Source organism: Tenrec ecaudatus, chromosome 4, assembly GCF_050624435.1.
Source record: "Tenrec ecaudatus isolate mTenEca1 chromosome 4, mTenEca1.hap1, whole genome shotgun sequence".
In the NCBI taxonomy this organism is placed as follows: Eukaryota; Metazoa; Chordata; class Mammalia; order Afrosoricida; family Tenrecidae; genus Tenrec; species Tenrec ecaudatus.
In genome coordinates this window covers 116,985,978-117,008,745 of record NC_134533.1, presented here as the reverse complement: position 1 = coordinate 117,008,745, position 22,768 = coordinate 116,985,978, and the positions used below count along the sequence as shown (strand labels likewise).

At 52.4% G+C, this 22,768-nt stretch overlaps 1 protein-coding gene across 1 annotated transcript in view; it reads left to right on the top strand.

Annotated features, from left to right (window-relative positions):
- The first annotated feature begins 2,204 nt into the window (after positions 1 to 2,204).
- Positions 2,205 to 22,768, top strand: part of TMPRSS13 (transmembrane serine protease 13) — a 35,055-nt gene continuing 14,491 nt past the window's right edge. The window contains exons 1-6 of the mRNA XM_075547830.1: positions 2,205 to 2,231; positions 10,794 to 11,103; positions 12,278 to 12,382; positions 18,605 to 18,727; positions 19,665 to 19,794; positions 21,737 to 21,829. Of these exons, the coding sequence (XP_075403945.1) occupies positions 2,205 to 2,231; positions 10,794 to 11,103; positions 12,278 to 12,382; positions 18,605 to 18,727; positions 19,665 to 19,794; positions 21,737 to 21,829 (788 nt within the window). The remainder of the gene's footprint in view (positions 2,232 to 10,793; positions 11,104 to 12,277; positions 12,383 to 18,604; positions 18,728 to 19,664; positions 19,795 to 21,736; positions 21,830 to 22,768) is intronic.

Sequence of the window (22,768 nt, the reverse complement as noted above, 5' to 3'; positions counted from 1 at the left end):
CCCACCTCCCGCTCGCTCGGTGGAGAAAGACACAGCCGCCGTGGGGGAGGTGGTGGTGGTGGAGATGAGTCAAGTCAGAATCAAGACAACAGTGATGGGGTTGTTTCGTCTGGTTTCGTTTTGTTCTTTTCTTCAGGGCCTACCCAGGGCCAGACACCTTCTCTGGTAAACCATATCATTACCATTTTCCCAGGTGGCAACGCTGAGGATCTCAAAGGTCATGCAGCTGGTCTTTCACCAGAGCAGGGTTTCCCACACCCCTGCCTGACCCTAAAACCAAACCCAACCTCGGGCTCGGTCCAGAAGCCAATGGGGATTCTCTAAGGAGGGTCTCTAAGATCTCCCTGGTGGAGGGCCTTACGTCTGGACTTCAGATGCCAAAGTCCTGTAACCTTCTGGTTTTGTGGTAGCCAAGGTGAGCAGGAGGCAGGCCGTGGCCACAGCTGCAGCTACGCAGAACTGGGTGCCTGTAGAGAGCGTCTCGCCGATGAGCTGGTCAGGGGACAGCCATGGGTGTGGCATCTGAAGGCACTCAAGATGAGAGAGCCTCAGGGTCCCTGCCTGTCCCTCCAGAAGTCTCTCCTCTCTCCTTCACTCCCAGGATTAGATTCCCTCGGGCCACCCTAAACCGGAGGGAACCGTGTCTGCTCCCAGCCAGCATGTTCCGCTTGCTCCTGTGTACCTAGGGAGAATGGTGGCCACGTCCTTGAAGTCCTCCTTCCAACCTCCGCCCCCTTGCCCCCCCAAGAGACTTCCCTAACCGCCTCATCTCAACATCTTCCGCCTCTGGATTCCTTCCGCTTTTGTCTCTCTCTCTCTCTAGATCTCCTCTCCTTCCAATAAGCTATTTATTCTTTGGTTTACTCACCCTCCACCCACCTCCCACCCCCGAGTGCCAGAGGGCAGGGATCTTTGTCTATTTGGTTCCCTCCGTCCCCAGCACCGACAACCTTGCCAGACGTGTCACAGGCGTTCACAGATAGTTGTTGGGTGACTCTGAGTAAAGGCTGGGTGAATGGGGTTGGTGTCAGGGATGCCTGCATGCACACAGCGCGTGTGCTCGCTGGTCATGCTGTTTCCTGGGACTGGGGCAGATCCCTTAGCCTCTCTGGCCATGAGGAGGCTGGGTGACTAGGTGACTGTCCTTCCAGCTCTGACACTTCTGCCGGGCTATGTCCATGACCTTAAGACCCTCAAAGGCTCAGAGGCTCAGAAAAGTCTGCAAAATTCACCCTAAGCTCCTTTTGCCATTCCTGGGGGAAGCTAAGCTGGGATTGGAGGTGGTCAGTTCCCAATTATTTTGTGGTAAACACATGCGTAATGAGAAGCATTTGCCATCTTAACGTTCTTCACATTAATCGTGCTGATCATGCTGTCTTCCCCCCACCCCCTACTGCTATTCTGTTTCTAGATCTTTCTACCACCCTTAATCGAAGCACTCCACAGCAGCTCCTCCTCAATTCCATTTGATTTCTGATGAGCAGAACGGGGCGGAGGCCTGGGCCAGTGAGTCAGCTCAGAAGTCCTAGAAACGGTCTCTAGTCAAATATTTGTATGTTTCCTTTTAATTGACGTTCACGAGTTGTTTCACAGCATTTGATTGCTTTCAATAGAAGCAAGCCATTGGGAGCGTAATTATAGGCCATTGGATTTTCGTTTCTCTGTTAGGTGGCGAGAGAAGAAAACTTTGTCCGAGCATGGGCCTCCATGTGGGGTTTGGACATGTCCTTGCAGATGACAGAATGGCCTGGCCTGGGTGGGGCTCTGGTCCCTGGTCTTGGATGTCCCCGAGAAGGATGTGGTCCTACCTCAGAGGCCTTCGGAGCACCTGCTTCAGGGGCTCAGGTTGGCAGAGCTGACACCATCCTCCCAGGGCCTCAGCCCTTCTGCAAGGGGGGTTCCGAACCCCTAGACCTCTGGTGTCCCCACAGCAGCCTCTGTGGGAGCACTTTCAGGAGCAAAGGTAGCTTCCTTCACACTCCTGGTATTCAGTCCCGGGTGGAGGGACAGGTCTGGCGAGTTCTGCCGTGTTGTTTATACTTGGGATTACCTCACACATCCCACCAGTTTCCCCGCCCCACTGGGTAGGGGCTGGCCCTCGGCCCTCCAGCCTCCTCTTCTCCACATGTTCTGGACTCCGGGGGCCGACATGGGTCACCCTGTGGACACCAGCTGAAGCTGGCCAGCGCATCCCTCTGGAGACCATGGAGAGGGACGTGGAAGGCCACCCGGTGAGTCCAGCCACTGGCCTGGGGCCAGCCAGATCCTCCCAGCGCTGGGGAAGCAGGCTTGGCTCAGGGAGACAGGTGGGGCACAGCTCCGGGGAGTCTCGGGCTCCAGGCGAAGTGGACTCTGCTTTTTCTAGTTTGAAGTGAATTGGGGTCAAGATCATGGTTCCTAGAAGGAGCCTCTCAGAAAAGCTGGTAGGATTTGGGGTCTGGCCCGTCAGCACTCCAGGACGGCGGCTGACTTCTGGGTTCTGGCTCACTCGATGACCTGTGAGTCTTCTGGGCAGGAGTCTTTATCGTTCCATAGACTCTGCTGATCAACAGAGAATCGTGGAGTGTTCACATTCTAGATGGCTTCAAGGGCAGCCTAACTAACCCTTCATTAAACAACTAAACCACCCCAGAAAAGGGGAAAGAGTGGCTTTCTATGAGCATTTAATTATTTAAGAGGTTTTTCAAATTCCCGCAGTCATTTTTCATCAGGCTTAGTAATTTTCATGCGTGGGAAATGCGTCCTTGCGTCTCGTCACGATGCCCTCTCCTATGAATCCGGCTCTCGGGCCAGGGGGCAGGGGAGAGGGTAGAGAGCAGCCAGACTGTCCTCCGTAGAAGGCCCCTCATACAGAGCGAACACGAAGGGTTCTGAAGATGTTGTTCCACTGGGTCTCGGCTTCCTTTTCTTTGGAGAAATCTTTCTTGTACTATAAAATTCCCCCCGGGTCTTGTGCTCTGCTCCTCTGCAAATTCTTTTGCTCTTTGTTGACATGGTGAAAGCTGGGCTCTCGGGGTCACCTTGGGCCAGTCCGGACCTACCATTGGCAGGTGGCCTATCCTGCCCCGCAGCTGTGTTTCTCCAGCCTCGACCACCCCCTCTTCCCATTGCTTCAGCCTCCGTGGGCCTTTCCCTCCTACCTTCTCCTTTGCTCTGGAGCTGACCAGCAAGGTGGGAAGGTTGAAACCACCCCGCTGTTCCTTGGGAGAAAGCTGAGACTTCCTACTCCTGTAAGGAATTTCCATCGTGGAAACCCACAGGGGACGTTCTGCCCTGTCCTATAGGGCTCGCTAGGGTCAGAATTGATTCGATTGGGGGGAGTACCCTTTGCTCTGGTCCCTAACTCATCAAGGCTCTTGCATTTGGCTCTCACCTCTAGCATTCATTGGAGTTTCTGGGGAGTAGGAAGGGAGAAAGGAGTTTAGTGTGAGGCCCACACCCGGTCCTGGAGATGAAACATGCTCCTAGGCAGCTTGCTGGGGACCTTAATCCAGTGGTCCCAAAGGGTAAGAATGCTGTAAATTAGATAGATAGAGATAGATAGATAGATAGATAGATAGATAGATAGATAGATAGATAGATAGATAGATAGATAGATAGATAGATATAAATAGATAGATGATAGATAGATGATAGATAAGTGATAGATGATACATAGGTAACAGATAGCTAGATAAGATAGATAGATGTATAATCACAGTGTTTGATTAAGTAGTATCAATATCACCATCCAAAGTCTAGTTCCGGCTCCTCTAAACATTTGGACAAATGCCTTCTGAAGATAAAGTTTCAGCAAAGTGCTTCCAGGTGGCCCCTTCTTGCTTCCCTGGCTGTCTCTGAAATGACACAGAGTAGGATGACACATTGGATGTACCGGAAAAGATCGTGCATTTTTAAAGGATTCACATGTTGCAGGCTTGAAGAAGTGCATTATCCATTCAAGACAGCTGGACGTAGGCTCAAAGAAAAACCAGCCACCCTTTGTGGGGTGGCCTTCCTTCACTGGAGCAGGTTCCAATCAGCCCAAGGCCATGGAAGGAATGGCTAGCAAGTTTAGGGGCTGGCTCAAGAGGAGACATTTCCTCAGAGGTTCCCAAGATGGCCAAGGAGTGAGCCCAGGACATTGTGTCTTCTTCCCCATCCCCAGGGTGCAGAAGAGGACACCGCAGGATCCTTGGCACCTGCCCTTTACCAAGGTCACCTTTAGGCATGCCGCCATCACCCAAGACCTGTGGGTTTGATGTCACTGGGACTGGTACACCCCACCCTGTCTTCCCTGAGCTCCAATGGATGGGAGTTTTTGTGGGGTTGTACGCTGGGGTGCTGGGTGGGAAGGTCAACTGATGTAACAAGAGCCACTTAGCTTAAGTGTCTTGTTTTGGCAAAACAGCATCCTCTTGGTGTGGCCACATGGGGGTGGACTGTGCGTGGCCAGGTGGGCAGGATGCAGGTGAGGAAGGCTTCTGGGAAGTCCCCATGGAATACTAGGGACTTTCTCAACCTAGCAGAGACCTCATCAGCATCAGAAAGAGGCCAGCTCCTCGGACAGGAGCACGACAGCCACAGCTGTCCAAGGAGCCCCCATTCGGTGCCAGGCCCAGTGTCATCACCTCATATTGAGCAGGGGTGGATGGGGGAGGGGGCATAGACAGGGGGAGAAACCGAGGCAGCAAATTCACAGGAAAGTAAATGTTACTTGCTGGACCACAGGGGATACTCAGTGCCTTTTCCAACAGAATGAATGAACAAGGAGAGGCCCCAAGGACCCACCCTCAGGCTGTGAAGAAGTTGCTGCCATGCCTGCTGGCCACTCTCAGGTGCCTTTTAAAATCGGGTCTTCTTCACAGCCCCAGCTGGGCCTCTGAAAGAGCCCCTGCTCAGGCTGCTGCTTGTGGCCAGAGAGTGGTCACTTTGCAGAGCCCAGGACCCACTCATGTGTGGCAGCAGCCAGATAACCACTGAGCTGGCAGCAAGCCATGAGGAGTGTAACATCACGCAGCACAGGGAGGGGGAGCCCCTGGATGGGCCCCCAGGAGACCAAGGAGAGGCTAAGGGCAGGGCATCCCCTGGCAGAGTCTGCCACAGGAAGCCATCGAAGTGCCCCATTCACACTGGGGTGGAGGATCTGCCCTGCACAGGGTGGTCCAGAGAACCCTGGGGGAGGCTCGAGGGGCTTTGGGGCTTACTCCGTTCTGCTGTGAGAAGTACTTAAGGAACTCGGGGAGTCGCTCAAATGTCTTGGGCCTCCACCTCCTTGTCTATGGAATGGGAGCAGTCGCCTTTATTAACCCCAGCTGGGAAGGACTTGGAAAGAACTCCAGAGCCAAGGACTGCTCCTCTCTGCTCTCTGTCTGCTCCATTCCTCCATGCCCTTCCGCCACCCCTGCTCTGCCCACCTCCAGCCCCAGTTCATCTGCAGGGGGCTGAACACGCTTCCAATAGAGGCTCCAAGGCATTTTCTAGGCGCAGCCGAGTGGCAGCAGTGACATGTGGGCTGATATGGTGAGGGCCCACAACTTTGTCACCTTGGGTGTGGTGGTGGGTGGACAGGCAGGGCCAGGAAAGAATGGTTGGCAAGACCAGGCCAGGGAAATGCCCCAGTGTCACCCAAGGTCCCCAGGCTCTGCCCTGCCACCTGTCCTGGGCAGGCAGAGGAGCCTGGGCAGGCAGGCTGTGGTGAGACCTGACCCAGGTGTTGGCTGTCTGAGTTCAACTCCTGGGTCTTCCACTAACAGTAATTGGGAGGCCTGCACTCTGATCCTGGCCCCGCCCCTTGGGCAAGCCTCAACTGCTTAAGGCATCTGCTTTGAGGGTGTGGTAAGACCTTCAGCTGGGCAGCTGAAGTCTCAGCAGTTGCTCTCCAAGAATTGAGGAAAGGAAATGAGTTAGTGCTGTAGCAGGTTAGACATCAGGAAGAACTTCCAGCAGGCTGAGACACCCACCTGGGATACCGGCAAAGAATGGTCCTGGAATCTTGTGTTTTGGCGGTCCCTGAAAATGAGAACTCTCCTTCGCCTTCTGGGATGGTTTTGGTGGGAGCAGGGTCAGGAGGAAGGAGTCCATCGTCTCTCTCAGGATAGTGCCTTCTGCTGGGCTTATGGTGGCCCTTCCCTCTTGATTCCCTGCTGGGCCTTGAAGAACCTCACGTGGGCAGTTCTCATTCAGGTCTCAGGGTCCCAGGACTCTCTGAGTCTGTGGTCCAGCCACTCTGCATCTGCCTCACCTGTTCACACTACCAGGCACTACCAGGCACCTGCTGTCTATAAAGACCTTTGCTGGAGGAGGCTCCATAGGCTTGAGGTCTCCAGGCCTCTTCTGGTCACTTCCTTGTCCACGTCCATGCCCAGCTTCCCTGCTCCCCATGCAGCCTGCCTTCCAGACACTGGGAAGACATTACATTCAGCTCCAGAGACTCGGAGTCAGCATGTTCAAGGGTTTGGCTGGGGACAATTTGTCCCTCCTCCTGGGTCCCTGGGCACTGAGCCAGGCCACGGCCACACTGGCCACACACCTCCAGATACAGAAAAGAGGGGCCCAGGAGAGACCCCAGAGATTACCCCTAGGAACCCTGTCCCCATTTCCTGCCACCTGAGGCAGGGGTGGACAGATGGAGGTTGACCTGATGGCCAGGCAATCCCTGGGGGGTGGTGAGGATGAACTCAGACACTTTACACCCCTGCACCTTGCCCACCTCCAGTTCTCTCCGCTCCAATTCCCAACCACTGCTGTGCTGCTCCACCCTGGGAGCAACAACCCTACCCCCACTCTGCCCCCACCAGGTCTGCCCCCTCATTTCCCTCTGGACCTCTGCTTGCTGACGGCACCTCTCAGATCCCTTCAGCCCAGCTCCTGGGTTCCTGCCCATCACTGTGGGGAAGTAAGGGGGGGCTGCAGGGACCCCCAGCCTGAGACAGCCTGCGTTCTTGAGCTGCGTCAGAGGCCCTGTAAGACCACCAGTGGCTGGTGTGGCTTACAGGAGCCCTGGTGATGTAGTGGGTGCCAACCACAAGGTCAGCAGTTCAAAACCAGCAGCCTCTCTGAGGGAGAAAGAGGAGGCTTTCTATGCTAAGCATTAGCATCTGGGAGATTCACAGGCGTGCGTCTACCCTGTCCTCCAGGGTCGCAGTGAGTCGGCATCAACTGGACGGCAGTGCACTTGGTTTGGGAGTTTATGTAGTTCGGACCTACTGCTTAGTCCCTCGAGGCCCAGTTTCCTCGAGCGTGATAATTGCTGCATAGTTTCCTGGTGGGAAGAATCAAGCTGACTGGTGGAAGCGCTGAGAGAAGTTACTGTGGGCATGGCAACACGTTGGCTCCCCGCAGGCCTGGTACAATCCGAGCTCTGCCGCTTACTTGTTACGTAATTGTGGTCATGTTACTTAGCCACTCTGTTTGGTTATCTGACACGACAACAGAAATATCACAAGTGGTGGAAGGGTTTTACGAACCAGAAATTTGCTCTATAATCTAGGGGCGAGAGGTTCCAATTCAGGGCACAGTTCAATCCATAATCCAACTCTAGCTCTGTTCAGTATCTCTACCTAAGGCTAGTTATACTGCCGTGCGTGGAATCAAAAACTCCTCACTGCCCCCAGGTCCCTTCTAACTCGTGTGACCCTGCAGAACAGGGTACAACTGAGATGGAGCAGACAGCCTCATCTTTCCCCCGCAGAGTGACTGGAGGTTTCAAACAGCCAGCCTCATGGTTAGCAACCCGATGTATCACCACTATGCCACCAAGGCTCCTGAGATTAACTCACGTCCCCTTAAAATATGTGTCGACTTGACTGGGCCATGATGCTTAGTGGTTCGGCAGTTACCTACTGAAGAAGATATGTGGTTAGATAAAGCTGCTCATTCCCTGTGGCGGGATCTCTTAGGGGATCTGATGTGAGTTGGTAGGGGATCTGGGAGTGATGCAACATCTTTACTCCGGTCAGACCTGATCCCTTGAAAAGGCAGCTTCTTGTTAAGGAGTGTGGCTTCCATGCCGACTCACAGACCCTGGAGGACAGACAGGGTGGGTTTCCATGGCTGCAACTCTTTACAGGAGTAGAAAGTCCATCTTTCTCCCTCGGCGGGGGGTGGGGGGTGGGGTGAGGGGTGGGGAGGGGTGTCCTCTGGTGGTTTACGTGAGCTTTTCTCTTACAAGTGGTTAAAGCAAAGGGAAGGGGATGGAGCTAGAGAGACCTACGCCCACCAAGCAAACAGAGCAGAGAGCATAGCACGTCTGGAACTCGGGGTCCCTGCTAGACCAAGGGGAAGATTGATGCTGACACATGGGGATCTCCAGAGGGCTTCGGGCTCCTAGCTGTTGAAAGGCGATAAGGACCACCCACCCCCCTGGAGTTAGCACCCTGAATTGGGGGTGGGGTGGGGGTGTCTCCTAATCTGGAAGAACACATTTCGGTTTGCTGAAGCCATTCCCTGTGGCGTCCTGTTCCAGCTGCCCTATGTAACTAAGGCAGTCCCCATCGGGAGAGAGCTGCTAAGGCTGTGGAGCCAGAATGAAGGAATAACAGTGCCTGCTATTCACTGCGTTCGAGTTGGCTCCTGACTCATGAGAACCCCATACAGCGTGGGCCACAATGCTTCCCAGTCCGCATCATTCCATGGCTGGTTGTGGATCAGACTGCCGCGATCCACGGGGTTTTCAATGGCGGGTTTGGGGGAAGGAGATCACCGGGAGCAGCCCCACTGAAAGCTGTTCAGCAGCACACTAGCCTCCACGGAAGACTGGGGGCGGGCTTCTGCAGCTGGGACTTGAACCTCGATCTCTGAATGGAAGCTGAGGAGTCTATTAATGACTCACACTGCCATCAGGGAGAGTGCATGCTGTTGTTGTTGTTGGTGGTGCTGTTGAGTTGATTCTGATTCGTACAACAGAACAAAACACTGCCCAGCCCTGCGTGATCCTCATAATGGTTGTCGCGGGTGGCCCCATGGTTACAGCCACGGTGTCAATTCATTTCCTTGAAGTTTCTTCCACTTTTCCGCTAACCACGAACTTGCCAAGCGTGAAGTCCCTTTTCCAGGGATTGATCCTTCCCTATCACCTGTTCAAAGTAAATGAGATCATGTCTCACCATTGTCCCCTCGAAGGAGCTTTCTGACCATCCTTCTTGCAAGACAGACGTGGTTTTCTTGTGGCCGTTGGTGGTTTGTGCAATACGCTCTGCCAGCCCCGCGGTTCAAAGCCTCCCTCATTCACTGTCCTTCTTCTAGAAGCGCCGCGACTTGGGCCAGGCGGCGCTTAGTCCTCCAGGTGACATCTCTGCTCCTTAACACTAGAGCGGTCTCATCAGCAGATTTTTTAAATTATCATTTTACTAGGGGCTCCTACAACTCTTATCACAATCCATCTATCCATCCATCCATTTATTGTATCAAGCCCATTTGTACACTTGCTGCCATCAACATTTTCAAAACATTTTCTATGACCCACGATCTGTAACCTCCTGCCTCCTCAGAGAGTCTGCAAAGTCCAGACTGGAGCACGGGCATGGGAGCTTTCTGGATTCTAGCTCAGAGAACTCCCTAAAGTATTGACCCTCTCTGCCTCTGTTTCCCCTTGTCCAAAGCGGAGACAATGGCCATAGCGTTTCCACCTCTCAGGGTTCCTGTAAGGATTAGAGCATAGGTCCTGGAGAGTCATAAAGTGCTAATAATTCATTCTAAACTTGCACTTCACTTTACCTAAAGCCAGGAGAGGGTCAAGATGTTGTCCAAGGGAGGGGGACAGCTTGTTTTCTTCCATTGTATCTTGCTACTATAGCTTCTCTTGTGAGTGAGTGAGTGAGTGAGTGAGTGAGTGAGTGAGTGAGTGAGTGAGTGAGTAGTCAGTGAGTACGTGAATGAGTGAGTGAATGAGTGAATGAGGAGTGAGTGAATGAATGAGAGGAGTCGGTGAGTGAGGAGTGAGTGAATGAATGAGGAGTGAATGAATGAGTAAGGAGTGAGTAGTGAGTGAGTGAGTGAGTGAGTGAGTGAGTGAGTGGGGAGGAGAAAGAAGGAAGGGGGAGGAAGAGCCCAATGAGGAGAGAATGTCTTGTTACTAAAAACAGTGAGATACAAAGAAGGCAAATGAGGTTATTTTTTTCTTTCTTTAAAAAAAAATCCTCCCACATCTGTTGCTATCTAGAGTGAAAACAATTTTGTGTCTTTCAGAGACACTGGTTCAAGCCCAGTCTCAGAGCTCGATAATCCATGTCCACCCAACACAGCATGGAAAGGGTCTCCTTTGGTAGGTTTCCTGTCTTCAGAGCTGTGTAACCACAGCGCAGTGTGTCTGAGGGCACCTTTTCGGCTGGTTCATGGTCACGGTTAAACTCCAGAGTCCCTGCAGGACAGCGCAGAACTGCCGTGTGCTCCCCAGACTGCCTCTCCACGGGGAAGGAAGACCCAGCTTCCTCCTGGGAGCGGCTGGTGATTTCCAAGTGCCGACCTTTCAGTTAGCAGCCCAGTATACCATACATAACTCATGGACAGAGCAATGTTTTTGATCTACCCTCTAACCTGAATGCATGAGAGCGAGGCTACGGTGTGACCGTGAGATCTGTAGTCAGAGCAGGTTCCCCAGCCCCTCTGTGAGCCCCGTGAGTGAGACAGGGGGCCTGGGGGTGGGGGTGGGGTAGCAGCTTCTCTCGACTTACCTCCTCCCTTCTTGTCCTCACGGTGCTGCTCACCCTCTAGCTGCTCCCCCCCCCCCCATTGATCTGCCAGCTCAGTAGGGCCCACAGAAGGGCTGGGTTGGCAGCCAGGAGCCTGAGAGGTGTCCTTCACTCTACTTTCAGAATGCGTCCCCTGCAAGGACGTCTCCTGCCCGGGCGTCTTCTGCCCGGGCATCTCCAGCCCGGGCATCTCCAGCTCGGGCATCCCCAGCCCGGACATCCCCAGCACGGACGGCCTCAGCCAGGACATCTTCAACCAGGACATCACCTTCCAGGTCATCGTCCAGCAGGTCATCATCTGCCAGGTCAGCATCCACGACAGCCTCTCCAACCAGAGTGTATCTGGTTAGAGCAACACCAGTGGGGGCAGTGCCCATCCGGGCACCTCCTGCCAGATCATCACCGTCCACCAGAGCCGCTGAAGAAAGCTCAGGTAAGAGGGTAGAGTGCGAGGGGAGGGCGAGGGGAACAGGGAGCAGCCCATGTGGGTACAGAGGAAGCACCAGAATTGGCATAGTAGGTGCCTCGTCCCATTTGGAGCGTGAGGGAACCCATGGGTGGGCAGTCAGCAGCCTGGGAAGACGGATGCCAGAAGGAAGGGGCCGTTGATTGAAAGCCCAAGATGGTAGGAGAGAGGTTCCAGGCTCAGATAAAGGGCAAAGCTGTGGCCACCTCAGAGGCTGTCCTCCAGGTTGGATTTCAAGGGCAAAGGCTCTGGGTTAGAGTCCTAAGTCTTTTCCTGGGCTCCCTGGGTCCCGGGGCCACGCCACTTTCAGCAGCTCTATCTGTGGGTGGAGGAGGAATGAGAGAGACTTTGACCAGTTCCGTGTGTATTTAGCTACTGGGCAGTGGAGATGCCAAATGCGTCCCCAGGCCTGGTCTGCCCATAATGGAGCAATAGCTCTGTCCATCCTAACTCTGCCCTCCTCCCATCCCAGGTCTCAGAAGATTCCCGTCCCCACGTTTCAATAGGCTTAGGGTCGAGAGCTCACAGGCTTGGAGATGCAGCCCAGGGATAGGGCTCCCCTTCACAGCCAGGCTGGGACGAGTGTTCACTCCACGGTGGGTTTGGAGCCAGACACACCTGCATCTGAGGGTCTACTCTGCCATTCACTGCCTAGTGACTTCAGACAAGTAATTTAACTTCGTCAACCACAGTTGCCCCATCTAGAACATGGGCATCTTCATCCCCAGCTCCAAGGTGGCTGGGAGCATCGAGAGGAGAGCGTCTGGGAGGGCCTGGCTGACACAGAGTAGCACCTCAATAAAAGGGAGTCGCTGGTGGCAGGGGGTCCTGGCTGCCACAGACCTCTTCCCCCAAGGTTGGCCCTTGGAATGCCCACAGCGGTAGCGGCGAAGGAAAGTCCTAGTGATTTGGGGAGCAGCTTCCACTCTGTACTGGCACAGGGTCGCCTTGAGTCCAAATCAACTTGATGGGTTTGGGGTTTTGTTTTTTTCCGTGGGAAGCAGGTGGCTGGTGGTGCCATCATCTGGGGTGGAGCAGTCCTCCCGGGACCCTCGTGGGCCAGCCTCGTCTGCTTCTCTTGCCTTCTCCGTGCCAGGCTCTGTGCACCGGCCTCAACTCCCCCTGTGTGTCCCTCTGCTAGGTCTCAGCTTACCCAAGTTTACCTGGGAGGAGGGCCAGAAGCGGCTGCCACTCATTGGGTGCATCCTCCTGCTCATCGCCCTCGTGGTGTCCCTCATCCTGCTCTGTGAGTGTGATGGAGGGGACATGGTGGAGCCCAGGTACCGCCTGGCTGGAGTTGGGTGTGGGGGTGGGGGGGTGGCTTCCACAGGGAGATGGATGGTAGGTAGAGCTCACCAAGCTGTCCTGCTTACAGAGAGCTATTCTTGCAAATACCCTTAGACCAGAGTTAAGAGTATGGAGTGTCAGACCCCTAAGAATTGTCTTCCATCTGGGCAAAGTCTGTGAGCTAGTTATGTAACCCTGCTGAGTGCAGTTTTGCATCTCTAAATGGAAAGGGGTTTGTCCATCCATTCATTTGTTTGTTCATTCCATTTTCCATCTACGCCAGATCTCTTACTGACTTTCCTTGTTGATGACGAACAAATTAGGTGCCATGCATGCCTGGGACAAAAACCCATTCTAAAAAGGATTTTTTTTTAAACTCAAACATTAGGAATACAGAAAGGAAAAACAAATCTCTCAGGAACGCTTAGTCCGTGTGCTAAAGTAGTCAGACATGTCCCAAGGGCACATCCCAGGGCTGACTGTCCGGCAGGCCACAATGATCCAGCCTGGCAGAGAAACTCAGCAGAAAATGGGAGGGGGACAGACCCCACACCATGCCTGTTCTTGGGAGATTGCATTTTCCTGGGGACAGAGCTGGAAACAATGAAGGCCACCTGTATCTGAGGGTGACTGTCGGGAAGAGGTCAAAACAGCATCAACCTGGCGCATGGGGACTTCAACTGACAGCTGTCGGGCCAGCCGAGGATGGAGGAGATGGGAGAGCAGTTCCCACCTGGTCTGGGCATCAGGTGGGATGTATAGGTGGGCCTGGGGGAGAGGGGAGGGGCCCACTGACAGAGAAGGACACATGTCCTTGGGGATCATGAGTTGAGTCAGGCTGGACCCCATTGTACAGAACATTACATGCCAGGCTGAGGGACGAGGCGTCTCATCAGGAGGCAGCACGGAGTGGTGAAGGACAGGGTAGACAGACATTGAAGCACGTGGCTCTCAGGGCTGGTGGAGGGCGAGGACTCTGTGCTGGTGAAGAATGTGGCTTCCACATGAGACAGACCAGCCACAGCATCCTGGCTCGGCTCCCTCCTCGTTAGATGTGTCTCCGGCAAGTGCATCCCCTTCCCAAACCTCAGGTTTCCTACCTGTCTCAAAAGGTTCCAGGGAAGTCACTGTCACCTGGCATTCATAGGAACCTTTTGCTTGAACTTGCTGCCTGCCCTCCCCTCTCCATTTCAGTGCCCCGAGCTGCAGAGGACTGAACAGAAGGAAGGTAGGATAGGCCCAGGGCAGGGAGAGGGGCACCCCCGTAGAGCGATGGGAAGGAAAGTGGGGAGAACAGATACGGAAGAGGCCCATCTCTAGTGGAATTTATGGTAGACTGTGACATTTACAGTTGTGATTTGTGGTTTTAGTTGCTTTCAAGTTGACCCTACATGCATGGGGACTCCATGCACCATGACCTTAGGATCAGTCTGGGTCAGAGCACGGTGATCCATAGTTTTCTGTGGCTGTTGCCAGGCCTTTCTTGCTAGCCCATCTTAGTCTGGAAGCTCTGCAGAAGCCTGTTCCTGCCACAGCAGCACACAAGCCTCCGCTGACAGGCAGGTGGCGGTGCCTTGGCCAGGAGGCCACCCTGGCTCTGCTGCAGGCAATGCAAGAATGCTACCACCTGACCGTGAGGAATGAGAGCGGTACAAAATCACCTGCAGAGGGCTGTGCTTGTTCCATAGATGTCAGGCCTTCAGCATGATTTTCCAAAGACCCTGCCAGTTCTGTGAGGTGGGCCTTTAGCTTCCCAGAGCCAGGGCAGTGGTTTGATTGTGCAGGCCACAGAGCAGGTACGTGATGGCTCAGGACTGGAGCCGTTCGTCCTGTGCTGTTCCTGAACATGAAATTTTGCCCGCCTTCTGAGAGGGCGCTGCCAATTCATCCCCTGAGGTTCGGTGCCATGCGCTTGCTGAGGGAAGGAGGGGAAAACGTACTCATTTGTTGCCAGTGAGTCAATCCCAACTCCTAGCGACGCTATAGGATTATAGATCTACCCTTGTGGATTTCCGAGGCCACAAATCTTGATGGGAACAGAATGCAGAGCGGCTGGTGGATTTGAACTGCTGACATTGTGGTTTGCAGTCCAACCAGCAACGTGCTACACCACCAGAGCACCTCCAGGGAAGAAAGGAAGGGGAAAATTCAAGATATCGGGAGGGCTTAGAATCTGATTGATAAAGACTCAGGACCCCCTAACACTGACCCACTGAACATCTTATCCGTGGGCTGACTGTGCTTACAAGACTCGCTTAAAAGAATATGCTTAAATAATCAATACTTTTTGTAGGGCTTTTTGTTTTGGCGGTGATGTTTTCAAAATTAACATTTTTTAAATGGGGTTTTTGTGCCAAGTATTACCACATCGATTCCTCACAGCAAGGTGAGGTTATGCTGAGATCCAGAGACAGACGTCTTCGTCGTTGTTGTTGAGTGCTTTGGCGGCAGCTGAGACTCATCAGTGACCTTGTGTACGACAGAACGAAGCACTGCGCCTTCTTGCACCATCCTTGTGGTCTTTGCTAGCTTGGAGTCCATTGCTGCAGACACGGGGTCCATGCAGCTCATTGACGATCTTCCTTTGTCTTTGTCGCGGCCCCTCTTCTTGCCCAAGCATGATGTCCTTCTCGAAGGACTGGTCTCTCCTGCCAACCTGTCCCGAGCGCATGAGACAAAGCGTCACTCCCCTTGCTTCTAAGGAGCACACTGGATGTCCTTCCTCAAGGCGGATTCTTCTCGGACCTCATCAGTGAAATGCGCCAATTCTTCTTGGGTCTTTGTCTCCGTTGTCTAGGACTGCTATAGCAGAAATACAACCTCTGGACACCTGGAATGAGCAGGTGCTTGTTCTCTCACAGGCCAGGACACTAGTAGGCAAAACGCAGGGTACCAGCTCTAGGCGAAGACTATCGGTTCTTGTCAAGAAGGATCTTCATGGGTCTTGGCATCAATCTTACCCCGGGCCCAAGAGGCTCTGCAGGGAGGGACCCCGGTTCCAAAGCTCAGACCCTCAGCTCCTGGGTCTTCTCACTTGATGTGAGAATTTTTTTTGTTCTGGAACTCTAATTCTTCCCAAGGCTGGCCGTAGTTTGTCACGATCCACACAGTTGAATGCCTTTGTGTAGTCAATAAAACACGCGGAAATATCTTTCTAGTATGTTATGCTTCCAGTCAAGATCCATCCGTAAAGATATCCCTAATCATTCTGAGTCCTTTTCTAAATCTACCTCGAATTTCTGGCAATTTTCTGTTGACAAATTGCTACAATCCTATCTGAATGATATCCGGCAAAATTTTCCTTGCATGTGATAGTAATTATATTGCTCAATCATTTTCATATTCTATTGAATCACCTTTCTTTCAAATGGGCCCAAATAGGAGTCTCTTCCAGTTGGTTGACCAGGTACCTGTCTTCCAAAATTCTCGCATAGACAAGTGAACATTTCTAGTGCTGCATCATGTGTTTCGTTGAGACTTTTCCATGAGTGCTCTGTCAATTCCAGAACCTTCTTTTTTTTTCTTCCCACTGAAGCTTCAGTACAGCTTAAGTTGCATCCTCAATGCTATTGGTTCTTGATCACCTGCTGCTTCCTGGGATGGTTGAGCATCAACCAATGATTTTTGGTACAGTGACTCTCTGTATTCTTCCAACCTTCTTTTCATGCTTTCTGCAACAACAGAGAGCTATTTGCTCATAGAAGCATTCGGTATTCAAGCTCCAGGCTTTGCATTTTCTTCAGTTCTTTTAACCTAAAAAATATTGAGCATGCTCTTTCCTTTGTGCTTTAAAACTCCAGCTGGAACACTTTGCCGTGCTTTCTCAGGACACCCTTTCAAATCTTCCGTCCGACTGTTTTCATCTCATCACTTAAACCATTTGTGTTAGCGTCTCTATATTCAAAAACAAGTTTCAGAACCACTTCGGACACCCACTTGGGTCTGTTCGTCCTTTCCTGTCTCTTTAATGCTCGTCGGTTTCCTCATGTCTGATGTCCTTGATGTCGTCCCACATCTTGTCTGGTCATCAGTCATTCATGATCAATATGCCAAATTTATTCTTGAAATGGCTTCTAAATTCAGGTGGGATGTACTCAGAGTTGCACTTTGACGCTCACAGATTGGTTTTAATGGTCTTCACCGTCCACTTGAACTTGCATATGAGAAATGAATGGTGTGCTCCACAGTAGCCCCCGGCCTTCTTCTGACCGATGATATTGAGCTTTTCCATGGTCATTTCCCACCAGTGTATATATCCCATCCACACATATAACCCATTTCTTTTCAATGAAAAAACTACTGACGTCAAGTTGATTTCAATTCAGGATTCACAGCAGCCTTATAAACCAGAGTAGGAACCCTGCTCCACAGGGTTCCCAAGGCTGTACATCTTCATAAAAGTGAACTCCCTTATCTTTCTCCCTCAACAAAACTCGGGGTTCAAACCATCAACCTTGAAGTTGCAGTACAATGCTTAACCCAATGTCCCACCAGTTTATGGTGTTGAAAAGGTATTTTCAATTAATAGGGTTTGTTTGTTCTGTTTTCAATTTACATTCCAAACACCAGTCATTATCAAAGCAACTTGACTGCATGTTTTATCAATTTCAGAATCAGAAGTTGGTCAAAATCATCAATTTCTTCATCTTTGTCATACATTTGAATAATAGTCATATTATTCAATGTATGGATAGCCTGTTACTGATAGCGCTGTACTTCAGGATCTATCTTAAGACTTTTTAAATTTGACAAACAATGAATGAGACACTGTCACTCCTAGCATAGTTGACCATATGATCACCTGAATCAAAAGGTCTGACACCAGTCCATTCGAGCTCACTAATGCTATGATATCTATTGCTACTAGTTTTCCATTTCATTTTTGACAACTTTGAATTTTCCTAGATTCATACTTCATATGTTTCACACTGCAACTATGAATGCATGTTTTCAACTATCTCTCCTCATTTTGAGTCATGCCACACCAGCAAATGAAAGTCCCCTAAGTCCATCCAAGTCCCTCTGGTCGACTCTGTTAGAGGAGACAGCTCTTTCACAGTCGTCTTTTGAGGTCCTATTAACCTGAGGGGCTCCTGGTCCAGCACTCTCTCATACAACGGCTCACCGCAACTCACAAGGCTGTCACCGGTCCTTCTTCATAGTCTGTCTTAGTCTTAGAGTTCTGCTAAAACCTCACCGATGCATGACCTGGTTGGTTTCTGAAACACTGGTGGTATAACTTCCAGCATCGCAGCAACAAGCAATCCACCATTGTGAATCACTGACAGATGAGCTGGAGGTGGTGGGCAACTAGGGATCTCAAACCTTAACCTACCTTGGGTGACTGAGCACGGTGAGGCCTGGAGGAGGGACGGAGGAGGAGTTGTGGGAGCCAAAGAGTCAGCTGAAGACAAGAGGTAGAGTGAGGATTTAGACCAGGGGTTGGTTGGTTAGGCAGAGGTTATGCTTGGCCATACAAGGGGAAGTTTTACCAGGCAGTAGAGGTGACAGAGATCCGATGAAAATAAAGTGACACAAAGTGGATGTGTACATGTGATTTGCAAAGCTGTTTTCTTTCTGACATACCTAGGAAATCAACCACCGAGGGTTCATCGTTGAATGGAAGATATTTTAAGGCACAAAGACAAGTAATTGAGCAAGTACTGAGCACCGGCAGCATGTCTTGGTTAGGGGAGAGAGAGAAAGGAAGGCATTGGAAGCTTTGAAGCAAAAAGGATGGTGCCCTTCCAGACAATGGGATAGGTGACGGGTGCGTGAAGGTAGCAATCTTCTCTATTGGGACTCTGTGGAGCACCCAGTGGAAGGATCACAGAGAGATGCTGAGAGGGGGACACGAGAGGACAGACACTGTTTCTCTGGTTACCACCCAAGCTACCGCCCAGGGCAAGGAAGCACCCAGAGTAGTACCCAACTCCAGACACGTCTCCCTCTTTCCCGCTGGCTGGCTGGCTGCTCAAGTCTGCCTGGTGCTGGCCTGCTTGCAGGAGCTTTCTGGGGAATTCCTGAGCAGCCTTTCTCTCCATACAGATGGGGAACGAGCACCCCAGAGTCCAAGAGGGATTGCAGGTCGGTGTCTCAGAACCCCTTGGGTCTCGGGCTACATAGCATCTTGTTTCTTCTCTAAGACTGTCGTGACCACAGCTGGCTTCTTTTTTTCCAGTCTACTTCTGGCGGGGCTCCGTAGGGATCAAGTACAAGGAGCCGGTGGAGAGCTGTCCCATGCACGCTGTCCGCTGTGACGGGGTGGTGGACTGCAAGCTCAAGAGCGACGAGCTAGGCTGCGGTAAGGAGGCCCAGTGACGTGTGCAGGCGTCCTCTGAGGGCTGCAAACTGGTGGAAAGTGTCCATCGGCTCAAATACAAGGCAGTGCACAGGGAGCTTAAAGGACCAGCTCCCGGTGACAACAGACCTGGGTCCGAGTGCTGTGTGACTTGGGAAAGTCACTTACCTTCTGGGTCTCTGTTGTTCAGTTGGTCAGGTGGTTTGGACAAGCACAAGAGTTCTCCACTAAAAGTGGACGGTCTCAATATCAGACTGGCCAACGAAGAACAGCTTGGCCAGAAGAAGATGTAGGATGTGGAGGTGCAGGGATGGGGCTGTGCCTCATCTTTACTAGCTACGGGATAACCGCTGACTTCTTGTCCCTATAGTTTCCAACACAAAGGTCAGTTTGCAAACTGCTGGCCTAGATGACCATCACAATGCTGCCCGAGGCCTCTCTGTGTTCTCGTCACCTGTGATTTCTATGTGTGCTTGATCATGTATCCCTGTGGTGGTGTGCCCATCCGTGTGTGTACATCGTTTGGGCCCATTTGACCTACATGGACTGTGTGCTCACATGTGAGTAGCACATGATTGAGACCCCCTGTGTCTAAGCCTGTGAGCACACAGTCGGACCACGCAGACTGTGTCCTCCCTGGTCACTTTCTCATTGGATCAGGTCTCCGTCCTCTCGTGGTGCTGGCCCCTGGCAGTACTTCCTCTTCTCCTAACAATTAGTCCTGGGTCCCAGCAGATGGCACGCTTCCACCCTGCCCCAGCTCCTGCCTCAGTTCTACTCCTCCTGCGGCTCCTGGGTTTCTAAGCCCGGGCTGCCCATCACTCCCTGGAACCTGCCTCTGGACAGGACTTCGCAGAGTCTTAATCAGCTCATTCCCCGGAAGCATGGGGCTTCCTGGGTGCTGAGACCTGCCCTGCTCTGCTCTGCTCTTGCCCTGCAGTGAGGTTTGACTGGGACAAGTCGATGCTCAAAGTCTACTCCGCAACCTCCCACAAGTGGCTGCCTGTCTGCAGCGACAGCTGGAATAGCTCCTACTCAGAGAAGACCTGCCAGCAGCTGGGCTTTGAGAGGTAAGCCTGACTCCCCGCCCGGCTTCACGGGGACATTGGGCTCTTTGCTGGAACCTGTTCAAAGAGCCCTTGAGAACCAGGCCCAAGGCACGAGTTCCGGATGCCCTTGAGCTATTCAAAGGGACAATGGTGCCGGGAATTTACGGTTATAGTAAACTATTTCCATGAAGCCGGAGTGGTGATTTGTAGCGAAGGGGCTGAAATAACATCAGACTCCTATACAATCCTTTGCCTTCCAGCACCCTGCATCCAACGGCCACGGAGGCTGCGTGAGGTGGGCAGACCAATGAGCAGGTCTGGTCACATTTTGGAATAGAGGCTCAGATGATAGGAAGATCTTTAGTAGGCTTGGCTTCGGGTTGTTGGCCTTGTGGCTTGAGTTAGGATGACTTAGGCAGGGGATGTGATGAGGTAGGCGTGGCCAGGAAGTGTCCTAAGATTTTGGGGTCTTTGGATCAAGGATTCACAAGGGTGGGAGAGGGAGTGGGGAAAGAGCTGATACCAAGGGCTCAAGTAGAAAGAACATGCTTTGCAACGGATGATGGCAACGGATATGCACGTGTGCTTGATACAGTTGAGTTATGGATTGTTATAACAGCTGAAAGAACTCCCAATAAAATGATTAATTACAAAAGAAGCCAGAGTGGGTGTGAGGGAAAGGGGCTTGCTGAGCAATGTCCTTTCCATTGAAGGGGTAGCTATTTTACAGGCCACACATCCCTCTACAGTGTCCCTCGTGGTGTATGCATTTGGGGTTCACCTGTGTGCGTGAGGTTGTGGGCAGAAGGGGTTAGAATATCATACTGAGCTCTCTACAGAGGAAACGCCTGGAGAAGTACGGCTGGGGAGCTAGAACCTAGAACCATCTCTCCTCAACCTTAGGGTTTTGGTCTGAATAAGGAGGGCGAGGAGGGTCTGATGGGAAGACCACAGACATTTCCCCCATATCCTTTATCAATGACTGTGACCTCACACAAGTCTGCTCCCTTGGACTTCAGTAGGTGGTGTCATTTGTTCGGAGAACAATCATTAAACTTTCATTATATTTCAGTAATCATAGGGTACCCAGACACAAAGGCACATGACAGGCTGGTCGCCCTTGAAAAGTTCCTAGTGTCGTGTGAGTGAGGGATGCTTAGGCTAGTGTGATGTGTCACTATAAGAATACGTTCAAAGGGCTCCTCGTTGCCCTTGGGAAAGACAGCAGAGCCTGGAGGAAAGGGTACCCCGAGCAGAGGAACACGGGAGAGAGCATGGTCTCGTGCTAGGGTACTTCACGGTCTTGAAATGGACATAAGTTCCCAGCAGATGGTGGTCCATATATCATCCACATGAGAATCTCCCCGGAAGTTTATAACAACACGGATCCACTGATTCACAGTCTCTGGGATTTGAGAGGGGAGCTACTGAGCACAGGCTCACAGGTGAGGTCAGAGACCCAGTAGATCCACCCAGTCTAAAGATGATCAAGCTTTACTAGACAACCCAGGAAGCGGAGGGTCTTTAACATGCATGGTCTCATTCAGGAGGGCTGGGTGATGCTGCTGCCGTTTCTCCACAGTCCACACTTAGACCAGACAGGGGATAGATGGGCCCTTCTCACATGTGAGTGTACCTCAGAGCAGAGACGCACGGAGAGCCTATTAAAGCCGAAGGCTGGGCCCCACCGTGAGTCTCTGATTCAGAAGGTCTTAGTGAAACCCAAGAATTTGCTGCTACCTCTGGTCAGGGACTTTGAGAACTACTGGGTGGGTTGATCCACGGGGGTAGTGGGGTCAGTGGTGGACTATGTGGGACCTTAACTTCTTCATTTGGGGAGGTGGCCAACATCAGACCACTCAGCCTGGCCCCATCAGCAGGGGCAGTGGGCACTCTAACCAGGGCCTGGGGCAGACTCTGTGCAAGGTGACCACTCGTTCTTTTTCCCTGTCTTCCCCTGCAGTGCCTACCGGACGACTGACGTGGCCCATAGAGACGTTGCTAGCAGCTTCTCCATCTCTGGATACAACTCCACCATCCAGGAAAGCCTCTACAGGTGTGGTGAGGGCAGGCCAGGCTGACTGTTCTGGGGGGTCCCTTTCTGAGCAGGGGCGCGGGGGGGATTACAGCATCTGGAAATCCCTCTCTCTCCTGTGACCCAGCTGGGACGCAGCCTCCAGGAGCCTATCATACATGTCCAAGGACAGCTCAGAAAGAGTCTTCATGTACCCCATCGCTTCCTGATACACAAGTTTTGGTTTTAGCTTTAGTGCAGAGAGAATCTCAGGATCAGAGATGTCCTCAAATTTCCCTGGTGTCCAGGGACCACTAGGAAACCTACAGGTCCTAGAGCTGTGTAGTCAGCCAGATGCTTGGACTGAAAACTGCCGCTGGGAGCGGACTCAGGGTGGGGTGGGGGTAGCATCACTGATGTTGGGGAGGGAACATGGGCTCAGCAGCAGGGGAGGGCTAGGTGCAAGTGGTCAGTGACAGACACAACCTTCTTTTCTTCATCCTCTGTGACCTTTGGTCTGCAGGTCTCCCTGAAGGGCGAGGCAGAGGGGCGCTCATTCCGATGGCATTGTTGATCTGGGGGCGGGGGCGCGGGAGATGCTAAGAGCAGAAAGAGAAGGGGATGCCTCCTGGAGGCCTGCTTTGTGCTGGGTGAGGTTGCCCACCCTGCTGCTGGAGGCACAGTGAGGAGCTGGGTCAGCTGGGCTCGTGGAGTCATGGGTCAGAGGTCAAGAAGCTGGTCCCTATGTGCCATCTGCCGCAAGAAAACTGGGGAGGGAGCAGAGGCTGAGCCCTCGGTCCGCCCCATGTCCGGAGAAAGCCTGTGGAGGACTAGTCCATGGTGAGGAAGAGGAGCAGAGTCGGCACCTTCTTGTCCCAGAGCGGTGTCCTTGGAAATGGGGCAGGAACTGAGCAGGAGTCCCCCAGGAATGGTTTCCAGGAGGAGATGGCGCATATGTCTCCCATCCCACCTTTGTGTCTC